This window comes from Seriola aureovittata, chromosome 22 (genome assembly GCF_021018895.1).
Source record: "Seriola aureovittata isolate HTS-2021-v1 ecotype China chromosome 22, ASM2101889v1, whole genome shotgun sequence".
Lineage (NCBI taxonomy): Eukaryota > Metazoa > Chordata > Actinopteri > Carangiformes > Carangidae > Seriola > Seriola aureovittata.
This window is the reverse complement of record NC_079385.1, coordinates 4,194,216-4,214,351: the sequence shown is the minus strand read 5'-3', so window position 1 is coordinate 4,214,351 and position 20,136 is coordinate 4,194,216. Positions and strand designations below refer to the sequence as shown.

General features: G+C 43.6%; 1 protein-coding gene across 12 annotated transcripts in view; it reads right to left on the bottom strand.

Moving 5' to 3' along the window:
• nav3 (neuron navigator 3) overlaps positions 1–20,136 on the bottom strand; it is a 448,944-nt gene that overhangs the window by 30,988 nt on the left and 397,820 nt on the right. For 9 of the 12 annotated variants that reach the window (XM_056367406.1, XM_056367407.1, XM_056367399.1 and 6 more), the window contains 7 exons: positions 9,586–9,709; positions 7,847–8,156; positions 6,699–7,413; positions 5,029–5,454; positions 4,129–4,170; positions 1,518–1,675; positions 274–468 (listed from right to left, as the gene is read on the bottom strand). In XM_056367406.1, the coding sequence (XP_056223381.1) occupies positions 274–468; positions 1,518–1,675; positions 4,129–4,170; positions 5,029–5,454; positions 6,699–7,413; positions 7,847–8,156; positions 9,586–9,709 (1,970 nt within the window). The remainder of the gene's footprint in view (positions 1–273; positions 469–1,517; positions 1,676–4,128; positions 4,171–5,028; positions 5,455–6,698; positions 7,414–7,846; positions 8,157–9,585; positions 9,710–20,136) is intronic. The other 3 variants (XM_056367402.1, XM_056367410.1, XM_056367412.1) reach the window with 3 other exon arrangements.

Below are 20,136 nucleotides of genomic sequence, written 5' to 3'. Positions count from 1 at the left end.
GTTAATGGAAGTCATTCAGATGATGTAAGCTTTAGAGCCTGAAAAAAATATATGATTTGCCTGTTAAAAAGCTGAACTCTATATGGACGTAATGACAGCCATGAAAAGATGAGAACAGAGCCACCAGCCGAGCCACTCACAGTATGAACACAGTGAGAGCTCATTCAGCTGGGATTAATGTACTTGATGAACGTGGCCTTAAAATGATTTCTAACGGCTTCTTAGTATCAAGGTTTCATGTCTGACACAGTTAATTTATAGAGCGAGTCCCACCTTCATCAGTGCTGTCCCTGAAGGAGCCGGAGCGGCTGATGGCCCGGGGTCGGTCCTCCAAGGAGGTTGCGCTGCCACCCAGTGGGTGACCCTCTCCATACAGGTCAAAGGAGTCCTGGGCGGGGATGCTGTTGGAGCGGCTCATGCTGCTGCTGCCTGGTGGCAGGTTGTACTGGCTGATGTTTGTGGGACTCACTGAACAGAGGAAAAAATAGATCAGCTGAGATCAGGCTGTGGCATCTGTAAAAAGCATCAGTGATCAATCATTCATGCATGAACTAAGAACCAATTTACAGCTAATAATGGTGCAAATCTAGTAAAATCTTAATGGACTTCAAGATATTTTGATTGCTGCATGAAAAAATTATGATTTAATTATATAGCTCATTTTTATGGCCATGTATCTACTGTCATATAAGTTTCTGCACATTTCACATTTTAGACACGCACAAAAATTTTTAAAGGTTTCCTCTTCTCCTGTGTTTTACTTGAAGTGTTGATCCATAACAAGATATATTTGTGGTTTTAAGAACCAAAAACCATCTGCATGTAGTTTTACATCTCCTCTCTCAGGCTTCTCTCTGGAGCTCTAGTAACAACAGGTCGGTGAACCAATCAGAAGAGAGGAGGCTCTGAGCCTTTCTTCTGATTGGCTGACTGTTTTCTGAGTGATCCAATAAAGCAGATTTCAGGTAAACACTCAGAGAAACCAAATCCTGCAAGGTAGGATGGTGGATCCAGGTGGGCAGGGCTGAAGGTTATGACTGCTTTGTTGTGACATCACAAAGTCACAGAAATCCTGACGGCTGGTTTTAAGGCTCAGTTTCTGAATACAGGCTGTGTGCATTTCTCTGTGGACTGAGCGCTTTGATACTTTCACAGTATTAATATAGAACCTAGACCTGCTTTATAATCAAACAAGACATGGACATCTACCTTTAGACTATATGGACCATTAAAGAATTCAGAGTCATGGAACAGAGAAAAATCAGTAGATCATTCTTCATGAAGAGTGTGCACTGTGTGGAATGCACATATGGGCCATTTTGCTTTAGGTGCCTATTTATCCATCTTTTATTGCAAGTTGGTTTTTATTATAGTTTTAGTATAGTATTCAAGCACATTAGACAAACCTCACACAAGTACTTTTTACTGTTTGGTTTATTAGTGCTGTTGGGCCCCAGATTAGAAGAAATAACTTCACCAAGTAAAATCATTGAGAGCATTTGCTACTATAGACTCACGCAGGTTGGAGTAGTGGTATTTTCCAGTGGTGGTGCAGGAAGCTCCTGGAGGAGACAGTGGGGACTGGCTGCCTGTGTCCTGAAGCCCCCCTGTTGAATGGGACCTCAACCACTCCTTCCCTTCCTCGTGGGATGTCTGCCGGGAGGACGGAGGGTACCTGGAACCCCCAGAGAAAGTATGAGCTTGTGGCAGAAATGGCTGCTAACAGAGACATTTGGAAGTCCAAAGTAGTGAAGTTCTTCGGTGATGAAATGAGTGTGGAGCTAATAATAGAAGCATGTGAGCAGAGAGCAAAAGAAACATGCAGCCACAGCACAGACGTTCACATGCATACATCTACACACATATACTATATACACATACAGTACTCCTCTGGCTCAAAGCTGTAAAAAGCACACACACAGACGTTCATCTCTTCTCTCTCCAGCTCCAAAGGGGCTTGGCAGCAGAAGGCCCTTATCGCACGCATGACAATCGGCCATATTTAATCCTCTGAGGATCATAATTGAGTTTGCACTCATCCCTTTTCAGCGGCGTCTTCCCTCCAACGACCCCATTACTACACTTGTCACATCTGACCCTGCTCCCCCATGCCCGTGCTTCGTATTCTCTCCACCAGGGGATTGAGTGTCTAAGCTTGTGTTGAATGGTGTGACACAGCAGCGTTCGTCCCTCACTGGAGTTGAATTGGAACAGCCTGAAATATCCAAGGGTCAGTGTTTGACTCAGTATACTAAGTCCTTTCAAAATGCCCATTAGCAAGACCAACATGCTTATTTATATCACTAAAGGGGGCAATTATTAGTCTAAGCTCCACTTGTGGGAAGATCAGGCAAGAAGAAAAAAAAAAAAAAAATAGAAGAAGTGCCATTTGGTTTGAGATGTGAACAGACGGCCGTAAAAAATCTGCGGTCAGAAGAAGAAGAAAACACTCCAGTCTGTACTGAACATCACTTCCAACGGGCACAAAGTGTAACATAAGATCAGATGCTTTTAGGCCCAATAAAGTACGAGCACCAAATGCCATCAAAATGAAAGAATGGTTTGAAACCAGCATGCCCCATCCAACCTCTCTGCAGCAGTAACATATAATTGGCTAGAGAGGCTGTTCCCTGCAGAGGCTGTGCCACTGTGATGAATGGGTTATGGTATTTCTGTCTCTCTCCCTTTAGTCCCAGCTAAATCCAAAATATACCTTGGACTCACTTGGCTGACTTGGCCTTGGGTTAACAGAGCAAATGTTATCAGGCGGTGTTTGGCCATTGTAGGGAGCTGAGGAAGAACTGCTCTGTCATAGCGGCTGTGTTTGCTGCATTTCTAGCAGTGCATGAGATGAGAAGAGGATGAGGTTGCACATAGAGAAGCAGACATGCAAACGGACAAACATACTCCTGTCTGATCATCTGAGGCAGCATTCACACTGCGTTAGAATTTCTCACCTCACTTAAAGGCTTTTGTTAATGTGGACTTCAGGATCTCTGGTACAAAATCTATCTTTCTCTATCTATATTTTAGTTTGAGTTTGTTGGGAAAAAAATGAGAGCTCAGATAAGATTGTATATGTATTTCTTTTCAACGTACAGTAATGCAACACATAATGCATTCTGCAAAAAAAAAAAAAATCTGAATCCACAGTTAAGTCTGATTTGTGCAGAAGTTTGTTCCTGCAGTGTGAATGCTGCAAAACATAATCTCAAGATTTTCTACTTTATACATCAGTAGTTCCAAACCAAGTACCTTCACTGACACATTCATCCATTACTTTAGTGTGGTTAGTACTTTTTCCAATTTTCACTGGTTCTCACATTGCATTAATCCAAACTGATTTACAATAAGTGCCTTGGAACAATGTGGGAGCAAGAGCTAGATATCTTTTATTAAACTATTTCAACTTTTTATCCATTACTTTAAGCTAAATATTTAACCATGTATCCATTCCTTTTTGATATGGCACCATTTACCCATTACCTTAAGCTCTTTCAATGGTTTAGCCATTACTTTAAGCCAGTGGCTCCCAAACTTTTCCAACTCATGGCCCACCCACTTGAAAGTTTGGGTTGGGAACCACTGCTTTAAGCTTATTGTTTTAAATATTTATCCATTCATTTAAACTAACTTTTAACCTCTAATCCTAGTTATCTATTTCAACCAATTATCCATCATGTTTTGCTAATTGATGATTATTTACTTTTCTGCTTGCTTGCTAACTAGTTAGCCAGCCTCAATGTTATAGCTTACTCGATATGAGGATAGGTGTTTTATTTAAATTGCAATTTCTATCTTTTATTTCTATAAGCTGAGCGTCTCCAGTCTTTCCACATGTTGTCAAGCACAAAGCCTCTTGCAGAATTATGCCTTAGGGCACAGGTTGGGAATCGCGCACGCGCACACACACACACACACACACACACACACACACACACACACACACACACACACACACACACACACACACACACACACACACACACACACACACACACACACACCAGCAACATGAAAGTAGAGCTGGTAAACTTGGTATTCTCATGCAAATGTATGCGTATGATGTGTGTGAATAAGCAAAAGAACAACAGTAGAGATTGAGATGTGGCTGCAGATGTGTTGTACCTCAGTCCCTTTTTGGGAAGCGTGTTTCTGTCAAGAGGCATGCTGTTAAAACACAGAGGATGAGTGAATTAGATGAACACCGGAAAACATTTGTTTTTGTGCTCGCTGACAAAAAAAAAAGACTGGTCACATTTTTACACACTTGACTTTTGACACAAACACACACACACACACACACACACACACACACACACATATATACACACACAAACACACAGTATGCAAACGGATGTACTCTATGGAGAACACATTAAAGACGTTAACTAATGCATCACTGGACAACAGACAACAAATATAAACACAGGCAATATTTAAATCAATTGTTTCATTTTTGAGACATAAAACTAAAAGCTAATGAGGGAAAATAAACTTGTGCCCTGGTCCTGTCTTGTGTGACGTACTGCATGCACAGTGTGTGGACAAAACAATGGAAACACTCTAATAGAGACTTCTCATGGGAATGAGCGTCTGAAATGATCTGAATTTACTGTGGTACTTTTTCTGGCATGGCTCTGGGGCCACCAGTAATACTGTCTTTGAGCTTACACTCTCATGATGCTTCCATTAACACTTCGTTAAGACTGCTACCTGGTCAATGCGATAGAAACTAATTATGATATAGTGATGCAATATAAGACCTGTTGCACATCTGTCCTGCCCAAACTGAAATATACCTAGTATGTACTCACTTCCTGTACTCACAGATCTATTTTTGATAATACCAAAACCATGCCAGAAAAATAAACTTAAATCCAACCAAACTGTGTGCTGGGTGATTATTACTGGTATTATTTGGGCATGGTATGTCTACATATTAGAGTAAGGAGATACACTTTTTGTCTCTGTTCTCAAATGAAACAATGAATACGATTCAGCCCAATCGTATTTCCTGTTACTCACCCCTCTGACAGGGTGGACTTGACACTGCCGGTTCGTGTAACCTTTGGCCCGTGGTGGCCCAGCGGCAGATCAATGGACTCTGAGCTGGTGTGCAGACTGGTCATGCTTTGGCAGCTCAGTGTGTCCTTGCTGCCAGCTGACGAGCTACAGGCAGGCCAGGGCCGAGCGTTGGAGGGCAGGGAGAGGCCAGAGGCCGGGCTGGAGGCCGGGGAGTCAGTGCACAAGTCTGGGGTTTTACCGTACAGTGGGCTGCTGCCACCACTCAGGCCGCCAGCGCTGCCCAGGCTCCCCGTGCCAGAGGAGGGCGAGTCCAGACTGGCCTGCCTTGCCAGCGTGCCGTGGGGGCTGCCCAGTAATGAGGGGCACTTGCCAGAGTCGGGCGTGCCCGGAGAGCTGGCCTTGCTGCTGGCTTTGGTGCCAAACAATCTGAGGGTAGAGAGGTGGGTGCAGTCATTCAGACATGCTCAAAGGACAAGTGATGAGCATCTGCAAGATCCATACTGGAAAATAATTTGGCATACTTTGGAGTTGAAAGAATATATTCGATATTATATATGAAATTGTAATTCTGCATTTGTCACAAGCATCAAGAAGCAAATTTGTGAAAAACAGTGACTGAGACATCCCCACACCTTCGTTGTAAAGCCAACTTTAAACTGCAGATGAAATACTGAGCGGACTTCCCGACACATTCATCCCTCGCAGCAAAACTCCACCTCATCTCATCTGTGAACTCTCGGTAATTTACATCGACACATCTGCTTTCACAGCTTTGCCCGTTTCAACCCCCGTGACTTTAAATAACCTCATCTGCGAGGCCACTCAACCCTGTTCGCCGCCCACATATGCTCAGACAGCCTGCTAACTCTGCTCACGCCCGTCCCAGTCTGTCATCACAGTCACACAAAATATATGGATGACACTCTGTTGAAGAAAAAAAAACAAAAAAAAACAGGCTTGAAGACATGCAGATGAAAAGGGTCGGCTTGACAAATCGGATGGGACGGATGTTTGGACACGCCTGCCGAACGCACGCCTCTAATGAGTCAGGAATTGGTGTGCCGAGAAACTCCTGTCTCCTGTCTGTTCTGATCAACACTGCTGAGCTGGTTTCTTGCCTGAGCTGAACGAGAAGCCATCAGACCTTCATCTTCGGGGGGAAAGATATGTTTCATCTGCAGTGGCTTATCACCTACAACCAGGGAACAATCTATGTAATGGCAACCCTTGGCTGCACAGCCAAGTAAGCTCACTTTTTTCAATCAATTTTTTCACGAAGGCACTGAAATATGATTTATTAAGTGTCCTATATTCATTTTGCGAAGCCAAACATTTCTAAAATTGATATAGATGACTGTATTTTTAAGCCAGGGTATACGTTTACCACTACTGATGACATCTTCAATAAATGCCCCTATCTGTTACAGCAACACAAACATCAGCTCGTCATCAAGAATGAAAACCTCCTTACATTGTAATTCTGAAATAGATGTGCTGATGACATCGACATCATCAAAAAGGCATGCCAGCTGTACTGTAAAAAACACCACTTATTGCTAAAAATCAAGGGACTGAAGAAGAATGTGGTGAGATGTCTGATTCACGTAGAAACACACACGGTGACGGACAAAGACAAAATGAGAGAAGAAGACATGCTCTGTGTTTCTGACCTGCGGAAGGTAGGAGAAGCAATATCAGGGTACTTGGAGCCTGGCTGCCTGAGGCCTGACTGGCCTGTTGTAGTGGAGGTGGGGCTGGACTTGGGGGACGTGGATAGTCCCGCTGCTGGGTCCTGGTCTGACACCGCCACTTTCTCCTTGTCCGTCTGGTTTATTGTGATGGGACTGGAGCGGTCTGAGCCCACTTTTCCGTCCCGGCGTTTGGTGCCCGTTTGTGTGGCTGACTTGCCACTGACATTTGAGTCAATGCTGCTGGAGCTGGAGCGATGCCCGCTGCGCCCTGCCGCCACCCCACTGGAGGATTTGGCCGGTCTGGGCAGGGAGCGGTACTGCAGGGTGACTTTGGAGCTGCCGCAGCTGAGCAGGATGCCGTCATCCTGGGGCTGCGAGCCGTCCAGACTGGTCTTCCGCACACCGCCGATGCCTGTGCCTTTGCCTAGGGCAGCTGAGGATTTGGGCGCCTTGCCCAGGGTGGCTGAGCCGCTGGCGAGCGTCGCGCCACTAGAGGTGATTAGGGTGCCGGTGGGACCTGGGATCTTCTTGTATCCAAATGAGCCTGTGGTGGGTGGGCGTGCGATGCCAGATGGGGGTTTCTTGCCCTCGTCTCCACTGCTCTTCCCAGCATCTGAGGGTGAGCGCTGGATGCCAGCAGAACTCTTGGAAGGTGCCTTGCCCTTCTCTGAGGCCTTAGCATCATCAGTTTTGCCTGTCAATTTGCATAAACACTTATTAGCACAAATACAAAAACATTAGCCTCAGCAGTTTCTTGGCCCGGCTCTTGTTTTTATCACCTGTGATGCGGCGCAGCAGGAAAAGCCAAATTAGTGTAAATTCTGGCCAACAGCCAGAGGTTTAGTTTATCACAGCTCAGCTCCATCGAAAACCAATATTTGCTAAACTTGCTGCGTGGGTGCAAAATTTAAGAACAAGTGTAAGGTCTTTAAGTGTCAGTGAAAAGAACCATCAGATAGTTTTATACCACTTCAAAACACAGACAAAGAAAAGGACCATAAGGGAAACTGGACCTTGTCAATGTTTTTTTCAATTTTTTTGTCACATAAAATCATCTTAATAGAACAATATGTTAGTTATGTTTGATTTAAGGGTGAGGAAAATAAGTAACAATGTGACTCTCCTACCTGGTGTTTTGAGGGTGGCAGAGCCACCCTTGGTCCTGGGTGGCGTGATGCCCACCTGGGCTGTCATGCCCCTCCTCCATGATCCCGTCTGGGACATCTGGGCCAGTGCGGCGGCCTTCTGACCGGCATCCTCGTACTGGCCCTGGGTTTGGGAGGAAGAGGAGGATGATGAAGGCTTCCAGCGGGAGGAGCCGCTGCTGGGGTCCATGCTCGCTTCCAGCTCCTCCTCTACCTTCTTCAGGTCCTCAGCTCCGGCCCAGCTGCTGCTCACCTCCTGCTCTGCATGCTTGGACCTGCTTCCTCTCTGAGACTGAGGACGGGAGCATATAAAGAGATTAGTGGATGGTTTAGTAAAATAATGAACTTGAATTAACTTAAACCTATCTAGAAGAAAAATAGTTCCAGTCTAGAATATATTAAACTTAAGGTACGATCTTCCAGGAGAGTTATTTAAACACACAGAGTGGCCACAATGAAATATTCGTCCCTGCACAAACAGAGCAGCGGGGTGTGTGTCTGTGTGTGAAGTCGTGGCTATCTTTGGAATCACCCGTGTCCAGATCTCCTCTTTTGGGATGCATACAAACACACCCACACAAACACATACACCGCAGTGATAACCAGCCTACCTTGACAGATGGCCAGTCTCCCTAGCAACACCAGAGTCTCTTAAGAGCCCAGACTGTTGAGTATTTCATGAGGGGCCAAGGATACTTGGCAGAACACAGCAAAAAGCCTATAAGGAGAGCTGAGCAGTGGCCTTCAGTCTGCAGATAATTCCCTCAGCTGTGATTTCAGCGCTCACACACAGACCGGCCCTGGTTTCATGATAAACCAACATGCTTGTAACTCGTTTGAGGACGGATTCCAGTTAGACTGCGCAAGTAAATAAAATTTATTCTGCGCAAATTGAGATTTATTTTCCATCTTTTAGTACAGTTTCTGTAAGTGTTTTTTTTTTTACACTTTCCCTTTTATGCTACTAAAGCGTTGAAGTGGTAATTCAGAGACTTAGTATTTCACTTCAATGAAGTAGGGAAAAAGAATGATTCAAATTAGCAGCGATAGCATTGTTCATTAGAAAAACCCCACAAGCCCAATTTGTACTGCAGACTTTTTTTCTGCAACAGAGGCCCTTGTAGTGTTTCCACAGGTTGAGTAATGCTTCTCATGATGAGCAAACTGAACCTTATGTGTAAAATCGGTGGTGCGCTCCTTAAAGGGGCTATTTCTGGTGTTTTCTGGTGGTGACTGTCGCTTGATAAGAGCTTCAGTCATTGTTGCCTCTATAAAACAAGAGGTTATAACACGTCCTCCTACTTCAGGGCAGTTTGGAGGCTACAGTGAAGAGATGGGCCAGGGCTAGCTGGTTAGCATGCTAACTTCACTAGAAGAAAAAATGTGATAGAGTCAAGAGTTAAATGCTAATGCTAGCATAGCAACATGCTTCACTATCCTAGTTTAGCGTGTTAGCATAGTAACATTTTATGCTGAAAGGAAAAGTCAGGACATCAGCAAAGTCACTGCAATTTGTGTCAGCATAAGATTTCATGGGAATACATCTTATAGTTGTTGAGATATATTAGTCTGGACCGAAGTGGTGACTGACAGATTGACAGTCCAACATTGCCGCCCATAAACCCATGCTGCTAGCGCAGCTAAAAGTCCTCAGTGACCCGAGGACATCAGACACCAGGTGCTGAGGAAGCGTACTTAAAGCTGAGTGCGTGTGTCCTCACCTGCGCTCCTTTGCTCTTGCGTGATGAGCTGACAGCGGAGTAGGCAGGTGTGTTCAGATCATCTGTGCTGATGTTGTCCAACGTGTCGCTCAGGCCGCTGCTCACTGAGCTGCTGTCGTCCCAACTGCAGCAGGAGAGGAACAGAGGGGAGAGGAAGAGAAAGAGAGGTCGGTAAGGTGCCTGTTCATTTAGCAGTAGATGTAGCAGATGTTGTAGAAGAAGAGTAACAGTTTTTTCTTCTGCCTTTACATAGTGGTGCACTCTGCCTGCTCCTCCATCTGCCTCCATCATTATCATATTTTACTCTAATTAAACCCAGAAATGTGGATCATTTGCAATTGTCCAATTTTTCTCTTCAAACAGCTGTGCTCCTTTTTTTTTGGGTCCCATTGACTTGTGGGTATTTGAGTTCTTTTTTGGGGGGAAAAAATGTCATTGGCTCATTAATTATAAAGCTTCTCATTAACTCAGAGTGTCAGGAGGAATAAAAAGGGTCTTCATTAGCACCATCATTATTTAGCTGTTATTGAAGGTTGACAGACGCGAAGAGCCGGCCACATGACGAGCGTATGGATCAAACACTGATCATTTCCACACACGCCGTTTAATTACAACTGAATTACAGCCGGAAAACTCATGAAATATGTTTCTCTAATCTACAAAACCCATTTTCTGCTATCAGACATAATAAATCACCTTCAATAATAGTTTATTAGCTCTTCTTTGCTTTCATTGTCCTCTCTCTCTCTGTCTGTCTCTCTCACACACACACACACACGCACGCACACGCACACACACACACACACACACACACACACACACACACACACACACACACACACACACAAAATCAGCACCACCACTGTCAGAGCTCACACACTCACATACACACTATGGACACACACAGAGTTCTCACAGATAATAATTGGTTTCCATGCCAACATGTCAAGTTTCTGTGTTTTTGCCTTTGTGTGTGTGTGTGTGTGTGTCAGTGCGAGAGAGACCCCACCCTTAATTTGCATAACAAATCTGACCAACCATCCTTAAGAGTGTCATTTAAAGCACAAGCACGCACACACACACACACACACACAGATGACAATCAACATCAAGAAAATGACTGCTCAAACAGGCAACAATTCACTTCACCAGCAGATTCAGACTTTCTTCAGAATCCCAAACACTCCCTCCTTTTGACATGGCTTTCATTTTTTTTTTTTATTATCATTATTAAAAAACGGAAACAACTTCCAGAAGCTAATTACAATTTTTCAACAAGTCAATTCAGGCTCTCCATCTATAATTCATCTGCGACAAGGATGGAACCCGAAGGCGGGCTGAAAATGAGAGAATAATGACTCATTTTTAAAAGGCTCACAAAGGAGGAAGGGAGGGAAATGTGGGCGAGCTGGAGACGTGCGGACGTGCGCGGCGGCTGTCTGGGGAAGATGACGGCGTTATTGATTTACTAAAAGTTTGTCCGGAAAAATCAATAACACATAAGTGTTAAGTTGTTATGCTTAAAACACGCCCGTCATTCATTTGCTAAATTGCATCCTTTTAATAGTTAGAGTGTTAGTAGTCATGACAACAAAAAACAAAACAAAGGTCTTATCATGAAACAACAGGTTGCTTAACATAAAGCTAAATGTAAAGAACCTGGTCTACACGCAGACACGCAGACATGAATACATGGTGTATATTTCACCTGTAAAAGCTTTTTAATGACTACAGTGCAGAGCAGACACTTTGCAACCCAGTTGTCCACCGGTGCAGCGCAGAACTGATTTGCTCTTATGACAGATTTAGAATGAGCACCATTTATCTTCACGGCCAAAATCTGACCGGGTCTGTGACTCACGATAGCTGCATGAAACTACACACCGCAGGCTTTGTTTCATAGCTGGATATTATATGTTCAAATTCTGCTGAGTTTTAGGCTGAGAAAATGAAACGTGTCTTTTTGTTTGGTCATGTGGCAGAAAAAAAAAGTTTAAAATGAGAAAAGAACAAACCAAACAGGCAAAAGAAAACAAGTAATGTCTCTTTGTGCTATTGAACATCGCTTCCAATTTCCTCCTTTGCCATCCTTAATCTGTCTTTTCCCTCTACTCAGAGCCATTATCAGGGAAGCGACTCAGAGATGGATGTTTAATACACTCTTGTCATACAAAGAAATAAATGGCATCCTCGCTGTCAATCTGAGCTGTTGAGCTTTCCTGTAGCTCTTTAATAAAAAAGAAGCTGCTGTTGAGCAGAGCACAGTGGAGCTCTGATATCAAGTCAAACCAAGCGTTTGAGTGTGTTTCTGCACGCACACACACACACACACACACACAGACACACACACACGCACACACACACACACACACACGCACGCACGCACGCACACACACACACACACACACACACACACACACACACACACACACACACGCACGCACACACACACACACGCACACACACACACACACACACACACACACCAGGCTTTTGAAACACGCCTGGCTCGTTTCCCTTTAATCATTTTCTCTCATCTGCGCTTAAGCCTGTCTTGCTGATACCGTGGCTTTGTTTGGAGCTGAGGGCAGCTTCATCTGACACCTGCCGCCTGTTTCTGACTTGTTCATCTATGACTGAGCGTCAAGGTTAAATGAGCTGTTGGTGCTGGGCGGGGGCCTTTAAGTTTCTGGTGGTGACAGCGGCTGCTGGGTCACCTTGACAATCTGATTCAAAGTTATCGCTCTGTTCGACTTTACTTGCCTAAGAAGTGACAATAGAGTTGCGGTGCACTCTGCACCTCCCTCTGAGACCACCCTTCAGTGTGTGACAGACAACAGTGGCAGATGGAGCCATTTTTAAGGCTCCCAACAAAACAAACCGGTCCAAAGTGACTTGGCTCCCCTCCAAAAGAGGTTTTGCCAGCACACTAACGGATCCCTCCGTCTATATGTATAATTATATATATTTAGTGTAAAGGTATTGGCTCTGAGAGCATATAAGCATCAAATTCTCAGACAGAAACATGCTTCAAAGATGAAGTTCAGGAGAGATCAAAAGCCACAGATGGTCCTTTATGACTGCTGATTGCTCCTTACACCAAATTGCAGATCTCAAATATCATTCAAGCTTCTTTTAAATTGAAGGGGAGGTTCACTTTTTCCATTTCACTATTAGTTTCCTCCAAATCGAGACAAATTGGACTTGATAACATCAAGTGCTGCAGACTTATTTGGGTAATACAGAAAAGAGGACTGATGAAACAGCAGTGAGGGGACTGTCATGGAGTCTATCATCATAACGCGCAAAGCGGAGGCAGATGGCTGTGAAGAAGCTCAATGACTTCCAGTTCTTATCTAAACATGAGAATAATCATGTGCAGTTTCCCCTGGCTGCAACAGATCGCTCTTTACTCCTGGGGTGGTCTCTCTAATACAACACTGAAAGTCTTTCTTTCTGAAGAATTAATCTCAACTGTGGGTAATATGATTAAAACTATTTTTTGGGTAATTCATTCTTAATTAACATAATGAGTCACAGTGAATGTCTCTTGGCGTCATAATCACAAAGTAAAGACGCCCTTTAGCTTGTGCTCTCACTTCTGTAAATGTAGGCTAATTCTTAAAGTAAACTCCTGTTAATTAACAAACTAGGGAACTAATAATGGAACACAATAAAAGCAAAACTAACTTGCTGAATTAAGATCGAAACAATAGACAGATTACCAGGAAGACACTCAGGTGAGGAAGTTGTGAACGTATTCACACTTTCTTGCAGGCTACCTGGAAACCACAAAGATAATACTGTAGCACAAGAGGATGAAATACATGTGTCTGTGCACTGACAGCAAGGAGCATTACATATTCTAGCTTTGGTTTGTTTGTAAAAATACAACACATCAGACTGTCTCAGGGATAGAACAGTAACGTCCTGGACTTATTTCCATCGTTGTCCCTGGTGTTCACACAGTCCACAAGCTTTCATCAAGACACAGACAGGTGTGCAACGTCTGACATTAAGAATTCACAATAACACTACAAGGAGCCTACAGCTGTAATTATGCACAGCTCCGCTTTGTGCTAAATGTGAATGTCATTGTGCTACCATGCTCACAGTGACAATGCTAACATGCTAACACAAGGCAGGTAAGGTTTAGAATGATCATCATCTGAATTTTCCATGCAAATAACATTTAATTAGCACTAAAGGATGGGAATGCCATTAGCTTTACAGGTATAGAGTGCTGCAGGGATGACGTAGTTTTGTAGAACAATCCAGATGTTAGCACCACTGGTTCCCTCGACAGAAAGCCAATGGGATTTCAGCAGGATAATCTTCACTAATCGGCACCACTTTATGATTTCTGAAGCCTAAATACAATCAGCAGAAGTAAAAAGCTAATGTTAGACTATAAACCAATTACACCGCGGTCACATGACTTCAGAGTCACAACCACTGAACTTCAACTTGTAGTTTGATTTAGCTCTGACCTCCTCTACAAAAGCCTTTCCTCTGACAGAGTTAGAACCAGTTTGTAAAAACACAACGAGGATGTAAAGGAGGACTGGTGAGTAGATCAGCTTTCATGTTCAACGTTTAACGTCCCTGACAACCTCTGTAGTCTCATTTAGACACTTGTTAGCAACCGGCCTTTTTTAAACAGACATAAAAGCTTAAAGAGTCAGGACTGGAGTGTTTACTGAAGTATTTTATGTTGTAGAAATAAAACGTGAAAATGTGTTGAGCTTGTTTTAACCACAGTCCTTATTTCAGGCATCTATCCAAACACCCATTCAAACAAACCCATAGACTTCGGAACGAGGGAACAGGAAGTGCTAAAATGCTAATTTCTGGGGTTTAGGACTCATCCCAGCAGAACTTTATTTGATCACAAACTAAACTATTGGACAAGAAAGTTAATGGCTCATCAAATTGAGAAGAACATGAATATTTGCAATCCATCCAATAGTTGTTGAGATATTTCAGTCTCAACCAAAGCGGTGGATGAACCGATCAGCAGACATCTTCACACTCTAATAAGATTACTATCTATCTCAACCATGGTTTAGATAGTGCTTTCAAGGCTGGAGGATTTGACTCCTTCTTTATGAAAGGATGTAGCTCATTCAATGGCACCATTAAAGTCCTCAAACCAGATCAGTGGTCAGGAATGATTTCTGAAAGCCAGACACCTCAGCTCAGAGTGAGGTAGTGCAGTTGAGTCGTGGATATTGATCAACACCCCCGTAAACCCTGCAGATAGAGCAGGGCAAACATTTATTATTGCATTGCACCTTCAGTGCAGTTCTGCTGCTCCGGTGGAGCCGCTCAGTGAGCAGTAACAGATGACTGTGTTCTGTCTGTGTGAATGGGAGGCTGGGGTCTGCTGAAGAAGAGCATCCATGAGCTTTGGATTTTTCCCAGGATAAATGGTTTGATAAAAAACAAAAAGAAAACAAAAATAAATTTCACTCCTCCTCCCGAGGGCTCGCTCGACTGCGATAGGCTGAACGTTTCATCAGGCTGACTCCCCGGATCAGCTCCGATTGCTCTGACAGAACCGTGGCTAACCAAGCTCCTCCCCTCAGACCTGAACATTTCACATGCACGTCATCACATCTCCTAGAGGGTGAGGGGGTGGGGGGGGCACATTCTCAAAAATGGCACAGGCGAACTCAATAACCCTACAGCGAGGGCGGGTGAGTCGGACTTTTGTGTCATAACTCTTTAAATTAACAATGAGCAACAATGTACAGAGCAGGATGCTTGAGAGGAGACGGCTGTGGAGGATATTGGCTTCTCTCCCATGTTTCATAAGCAAAGCAGTATAACGGGCAGATGGTGCGAAACAAGTCGGTCTCCCCCTCAAAATCCATCTGAAAACACACTGTATTTCCCCAGTGATGGTTCTGTTCATTGGAAAAATACAACTGTGACACCTTAGACTATAATTCCCTCCATAGTGCAACATATTATCAGCAGGAGTGGCATGGAACTGTATTCTGACTAGTGTTTCACCTGTTTTCAAATCCCTGAGACCTGTCGGGGGAAAATCTCAACATGCAAAGTCTAAAAGAAAAACTCCTCGTCAGATGCTGCCGAGGCGCCGTTAGCAAGGCACTTAAAGCTTGGATAGAACAGCTCGCAAGGCAGAGGCAGCTCCTAGGTTGGAAAATGTGACTTCACAGCAGGAAAGAGGGAAACAAATGAGGATGTCACAGAAAATCTCCCTTCCCCACTGTGTTCATTTTATTGCAGATTCTATTGCAAATCCTTGAATTTCTCCTGCTGCGTCGCATGCTGTGAACGCACTTGCCGAGGTGCCACTCAACCATGCAAACATTATCTCATTCAATATTCAATACACTGGGTCTTGTTCCTTCAACGGCCCAGAGGAGGAGAAAATGCTATTAGCAGCATGAAGAAAAAATAAATAAATAACAGCGGTGATTAAACTTTATCAAGGAGATGAAAGAGACGAGGGCGCTGAAATATATTTGATGGTGAGTGGAGTGAAGTGAAGTGTCCGATAGATGGGACACTCCAAACCACTCTTACGTAACAAAAGTGAAAGGGAAAAACAATATGCGATGCCATTTAAAGACATGAGGTGGAACCAGTTTGAATTCATGAATTGCTTGTGTCTCACACTAAACTGAGATTATATACAACATTCACTTTCATTTCTTGTTTTTACCTTCAATTAAAGGAACAATTCATTTAAAAAGTATTATAAAAGTCATTTAAATCCTGCACATTGGCATGAAAACACTCAGGAGACACATAGTTTCCATCTGACAGCAATTAAAAGTGAGTGAATTCCCTTTTCCTCATCCTTTGATCGTCGACGGTTCAATTGGTATTTGTGTGAAAATAAAAACAACTCTTTCTCAAAGCTACAGCAGAGACAGGCTTTTCCTGCTGCTTGACTGACAGTAAACGGGAGGCTGAATGTGCGCGCTGACAATGTTTATATGAACAAATAAGCTTCATTTATGACAGAGGTTTTACTTCTCAACTAAAGGATGCACCGAGGTCTGATGAAACTCCACAATACCTTCGTCGTGTTTGCAATATTAATTGTTGGACCAAAATCCTTTTCATTAAGCAAGTTTTGCCTCTTTTCTTTTGTACAATATGTCTTTACCTACTGTCATATTTTTATATGTGTATGTTTGCTTCAGGCACCATAATAAATCACCAACTGTCCACACAGCGCTGCTCAGAGGAAACAACAAAGCCACAACAAAGACGTCCTTTTCCAACCACCATGACAACTATCTGTCACATGCAAAACTTTAAAAGGCACAGAGTGTTTCTGTACTCACTGTCTCTGTCCCACACATAGACACACATAAAGAACAGAGCTCTGTAATGTGAATGGAAAATGCTCATCCTCATTTTCCTGTGTCCCATAATCCAAGTTAATGCCTCTGAGCCTTTGCAATTACAAAACAAGACCTCCTTACAAATGACTTTACTCTTCTTCTCTTGCCTTTTTTTTTGGCCACTGCCAAAGTTGGTGATGGGCTCACTTTTCTCTTTGACTCTGATGTGGAGCACAAAGAGAGCAGCTATCAGAGCAAATTACACAGCGTGACTACGCAAACACAAACACAAAGGTGCATCAATCAGCTACAGGTTCCTAACAGAGGAGTTGCGTGTGTTGAGTAGTTTCTAGCTTTGCTGTCAACTCACCTGTAATGGGATGGATGCTGCCTGTCGTCTTGTCTCAGAAGTGTTTTTGCTTTGGTTTGAACCGCGCCTACTGCCACAGGAGGCAAAAACCCCACCTGGCAGAGAAGCTGGAAGCTGTGAGACGAGTAGGAGTCCAGAGAGGAAATGGGAACGAGAGAGAGAAAGGAATAAAGGACTACCTCACTCTTCCACTTTCACCCCCTACTGCTGCTGCCAGCTCCCCCTCCCTTCTCTTCGTCTCCTCTCCCCTCCTCACCAGGATGGGCCTGGCAGAGGCAATCAGACATGTTTTCAGGCGGCGGGTTACTAAGGGGTTAATTAAAGGAGGATGACAATGCAGAATCGAGCCAAATCAAAGAGGAAGTGCTTTGCTGGATGCGAGCCGACTGTCCCTACGTCTTTGCCGAATGCCTCGGACTGGAAGTGATCTCATGCATAATACGTGAGGTGGCTCAGTAAAGTCTGTCCGTACAGCGTCACGTTGGGTCATTATTCATGACTCTCCTCTCTCAACCCGCCGAAAGAGCCTAATGGCGGGCAGCGCTGCGAGAAGAAGAGTATGACGAGCCGTTGGAGCTGCTTCATTCATTCTTTATGATTAATTCACAGCCACATCCAGCTGCTGATCTGCTTTTGTTGAAGGAGAGTAAATGTCACCTGGATATCCAGAAATCTCAAATCGATCACATATAGTGTGAGCTTTATCCTTGCCTTGACCTATCTGTTCACTGCTCATGCTAGCCACCCAAACTTTAGTCTCTAATGCTGCAAATGAGCTGGTTACAGGCTGAATTGCTCCTGTGTTGTGAGGCAAAGCAGGAGTTTATTCACATAAAATGTATTGGATTGTTTTTTCAAGGTGTCGTGTCACAAGAAGAGAAAAATCTTTTGTATGTTGACAATAAATTTTTTTTCAAAAATCAGAAATGTCACTGACTGTGGAATCCAATTCAGCTCGGCACAACTCAATTAAAACAAAGAGCAGTGACCTTGGAGGGACGGGCTGGAAATGTGTCTGTTGCCAAGCAATGACAGACAGCAGGACGTCAGCGCCGCCTGGCTGGGCCGGTAAAGACGTCCAGGCTTCCCACTGCAATGCAGTCAAAGATGACAACAAAATCTTTAGCCGTTCAGAGGCGAGGGGTTTCCAGCAGGCTAATACATCCCGGCAGGGGTTTGTTCCGAGTCTATGGTACACTGCTGGCAAATGTGCAAACAAACATCCCACATAAGTGCTCACAACCGACAGCCGCCTCAACCGCCAACCTCCTCCTCCTCCTCTTCCTCCTCTTCCTCCTCTGGCCTGGAAGGAGATAAACTCACTAAATCATGCTTTCTACCTCATGACAAACAAAACCTCTCTTCCAAGGTTGGTCAGGATTTCAATATGTGATGTTCCTACCAAAACAATAAGGCAACAAGGCAATTAGTTGAAAGAAAGTCAAATAATCTGCAACAATTTTGATAATTGATTAATTGTTTTAATTATCTATAAGCAAAAAAGACCAAAACTAACTGGTTCTACTTCTCAAATGTTAAGATTTGCTGCTCTTCTTAATTTTCTATGATAGACAATTGAAGGTCGTTGGGTTTTAAACAAACAATGTGACCACACGTCACATGTTGATTTCTGGAAGATTTTACATTTTACAGACCAAACTGACATATCAAGAAAAAACCATTACATTCATCAGTAATGAAAATCTCCATATTAGTTGCATCCCGCGTCAAAAGTATTGACATAAGTGGTCATAAATAATATAAGGTTTTAAAAAATGGTTGCGATCAGATATACTGCAGATAAGACACTTTGGAAAAAGGGCTATTATGGGAGGGGCAACAGGAACCAGATGGTCACCAACCCTGGTGAGGTTGGGGGTAGAAGGGGACGAGCGGGGTAGCGGGGCATCAGCGGATCACCTGGCCGTCTGCCTCTGCTTTCTGTGGCAGACGATTTGGCAAAGAGTTCACCACCAAACCTTCCACCGTCTACTGTTCTGGCACAGAAAGTCCTTTATCTTTCTGGGATTATGGTATTACAACTTGATAGACAGAGGCAGCGCTGTGGCAGCTCTCCCAGGCCCCCTCAGCTGAGGTTACAATCCGACCACCTCCGATGTGTGTCCAGAATCAGTGATCAGTGACTTGACAGGGTTGCCGCAATTAACTGTACGTGTATCCTGAACTGAATCTCAAACAAAAGATTGAACCAGTACAATTCTCAGGATTTCATTTTTACAGAAAAGAGCAACACAAACAAAAACAGTTTCTGTACAGCGTCATAAACATTGGACTGTTGTAATTATATCACAACACTCGTCACATAACAAGATTACATATTTATAATCCACAGCAGAGTCAGTCTCCATGGCAGTAAAGTGAATTAGCAATAACAGGAGCTTTGTCGATCCTTATCTTTACAAACTCATTAGGCCTGCCAGATGATGAATGGAGTCACATCCTTGGGAATTTTCAACCAAATGAATTGATGCAGCTGTAGCAGCAGGACTTTAGTCTTTTTATCCTAAAATCTATCCTGCATTAGCAGTGTATACAACCAATCCTGACTCGATCCATCAGCAGCGCTGCAGACAAATCTTTCATGAATCCTATTATCTACTGCCACACTGCTGTACTGTAACACAGAACTGTAGAGTCTCTGCGCCCAAGACTTTTAATACCTTCACAAGTTCGCAACAAATCACCCTCACACAATTCAAGCATATGACACCCTTTAAAATGACAACAACAGCTAATTGTGATGCTTTGTTTTAAGTTTTTTTTTTTCTCATTTCACCACAACTCGTTGCCAACTGCATGACAAAGAAGACGCTTCGCACTTAAATAAAAACA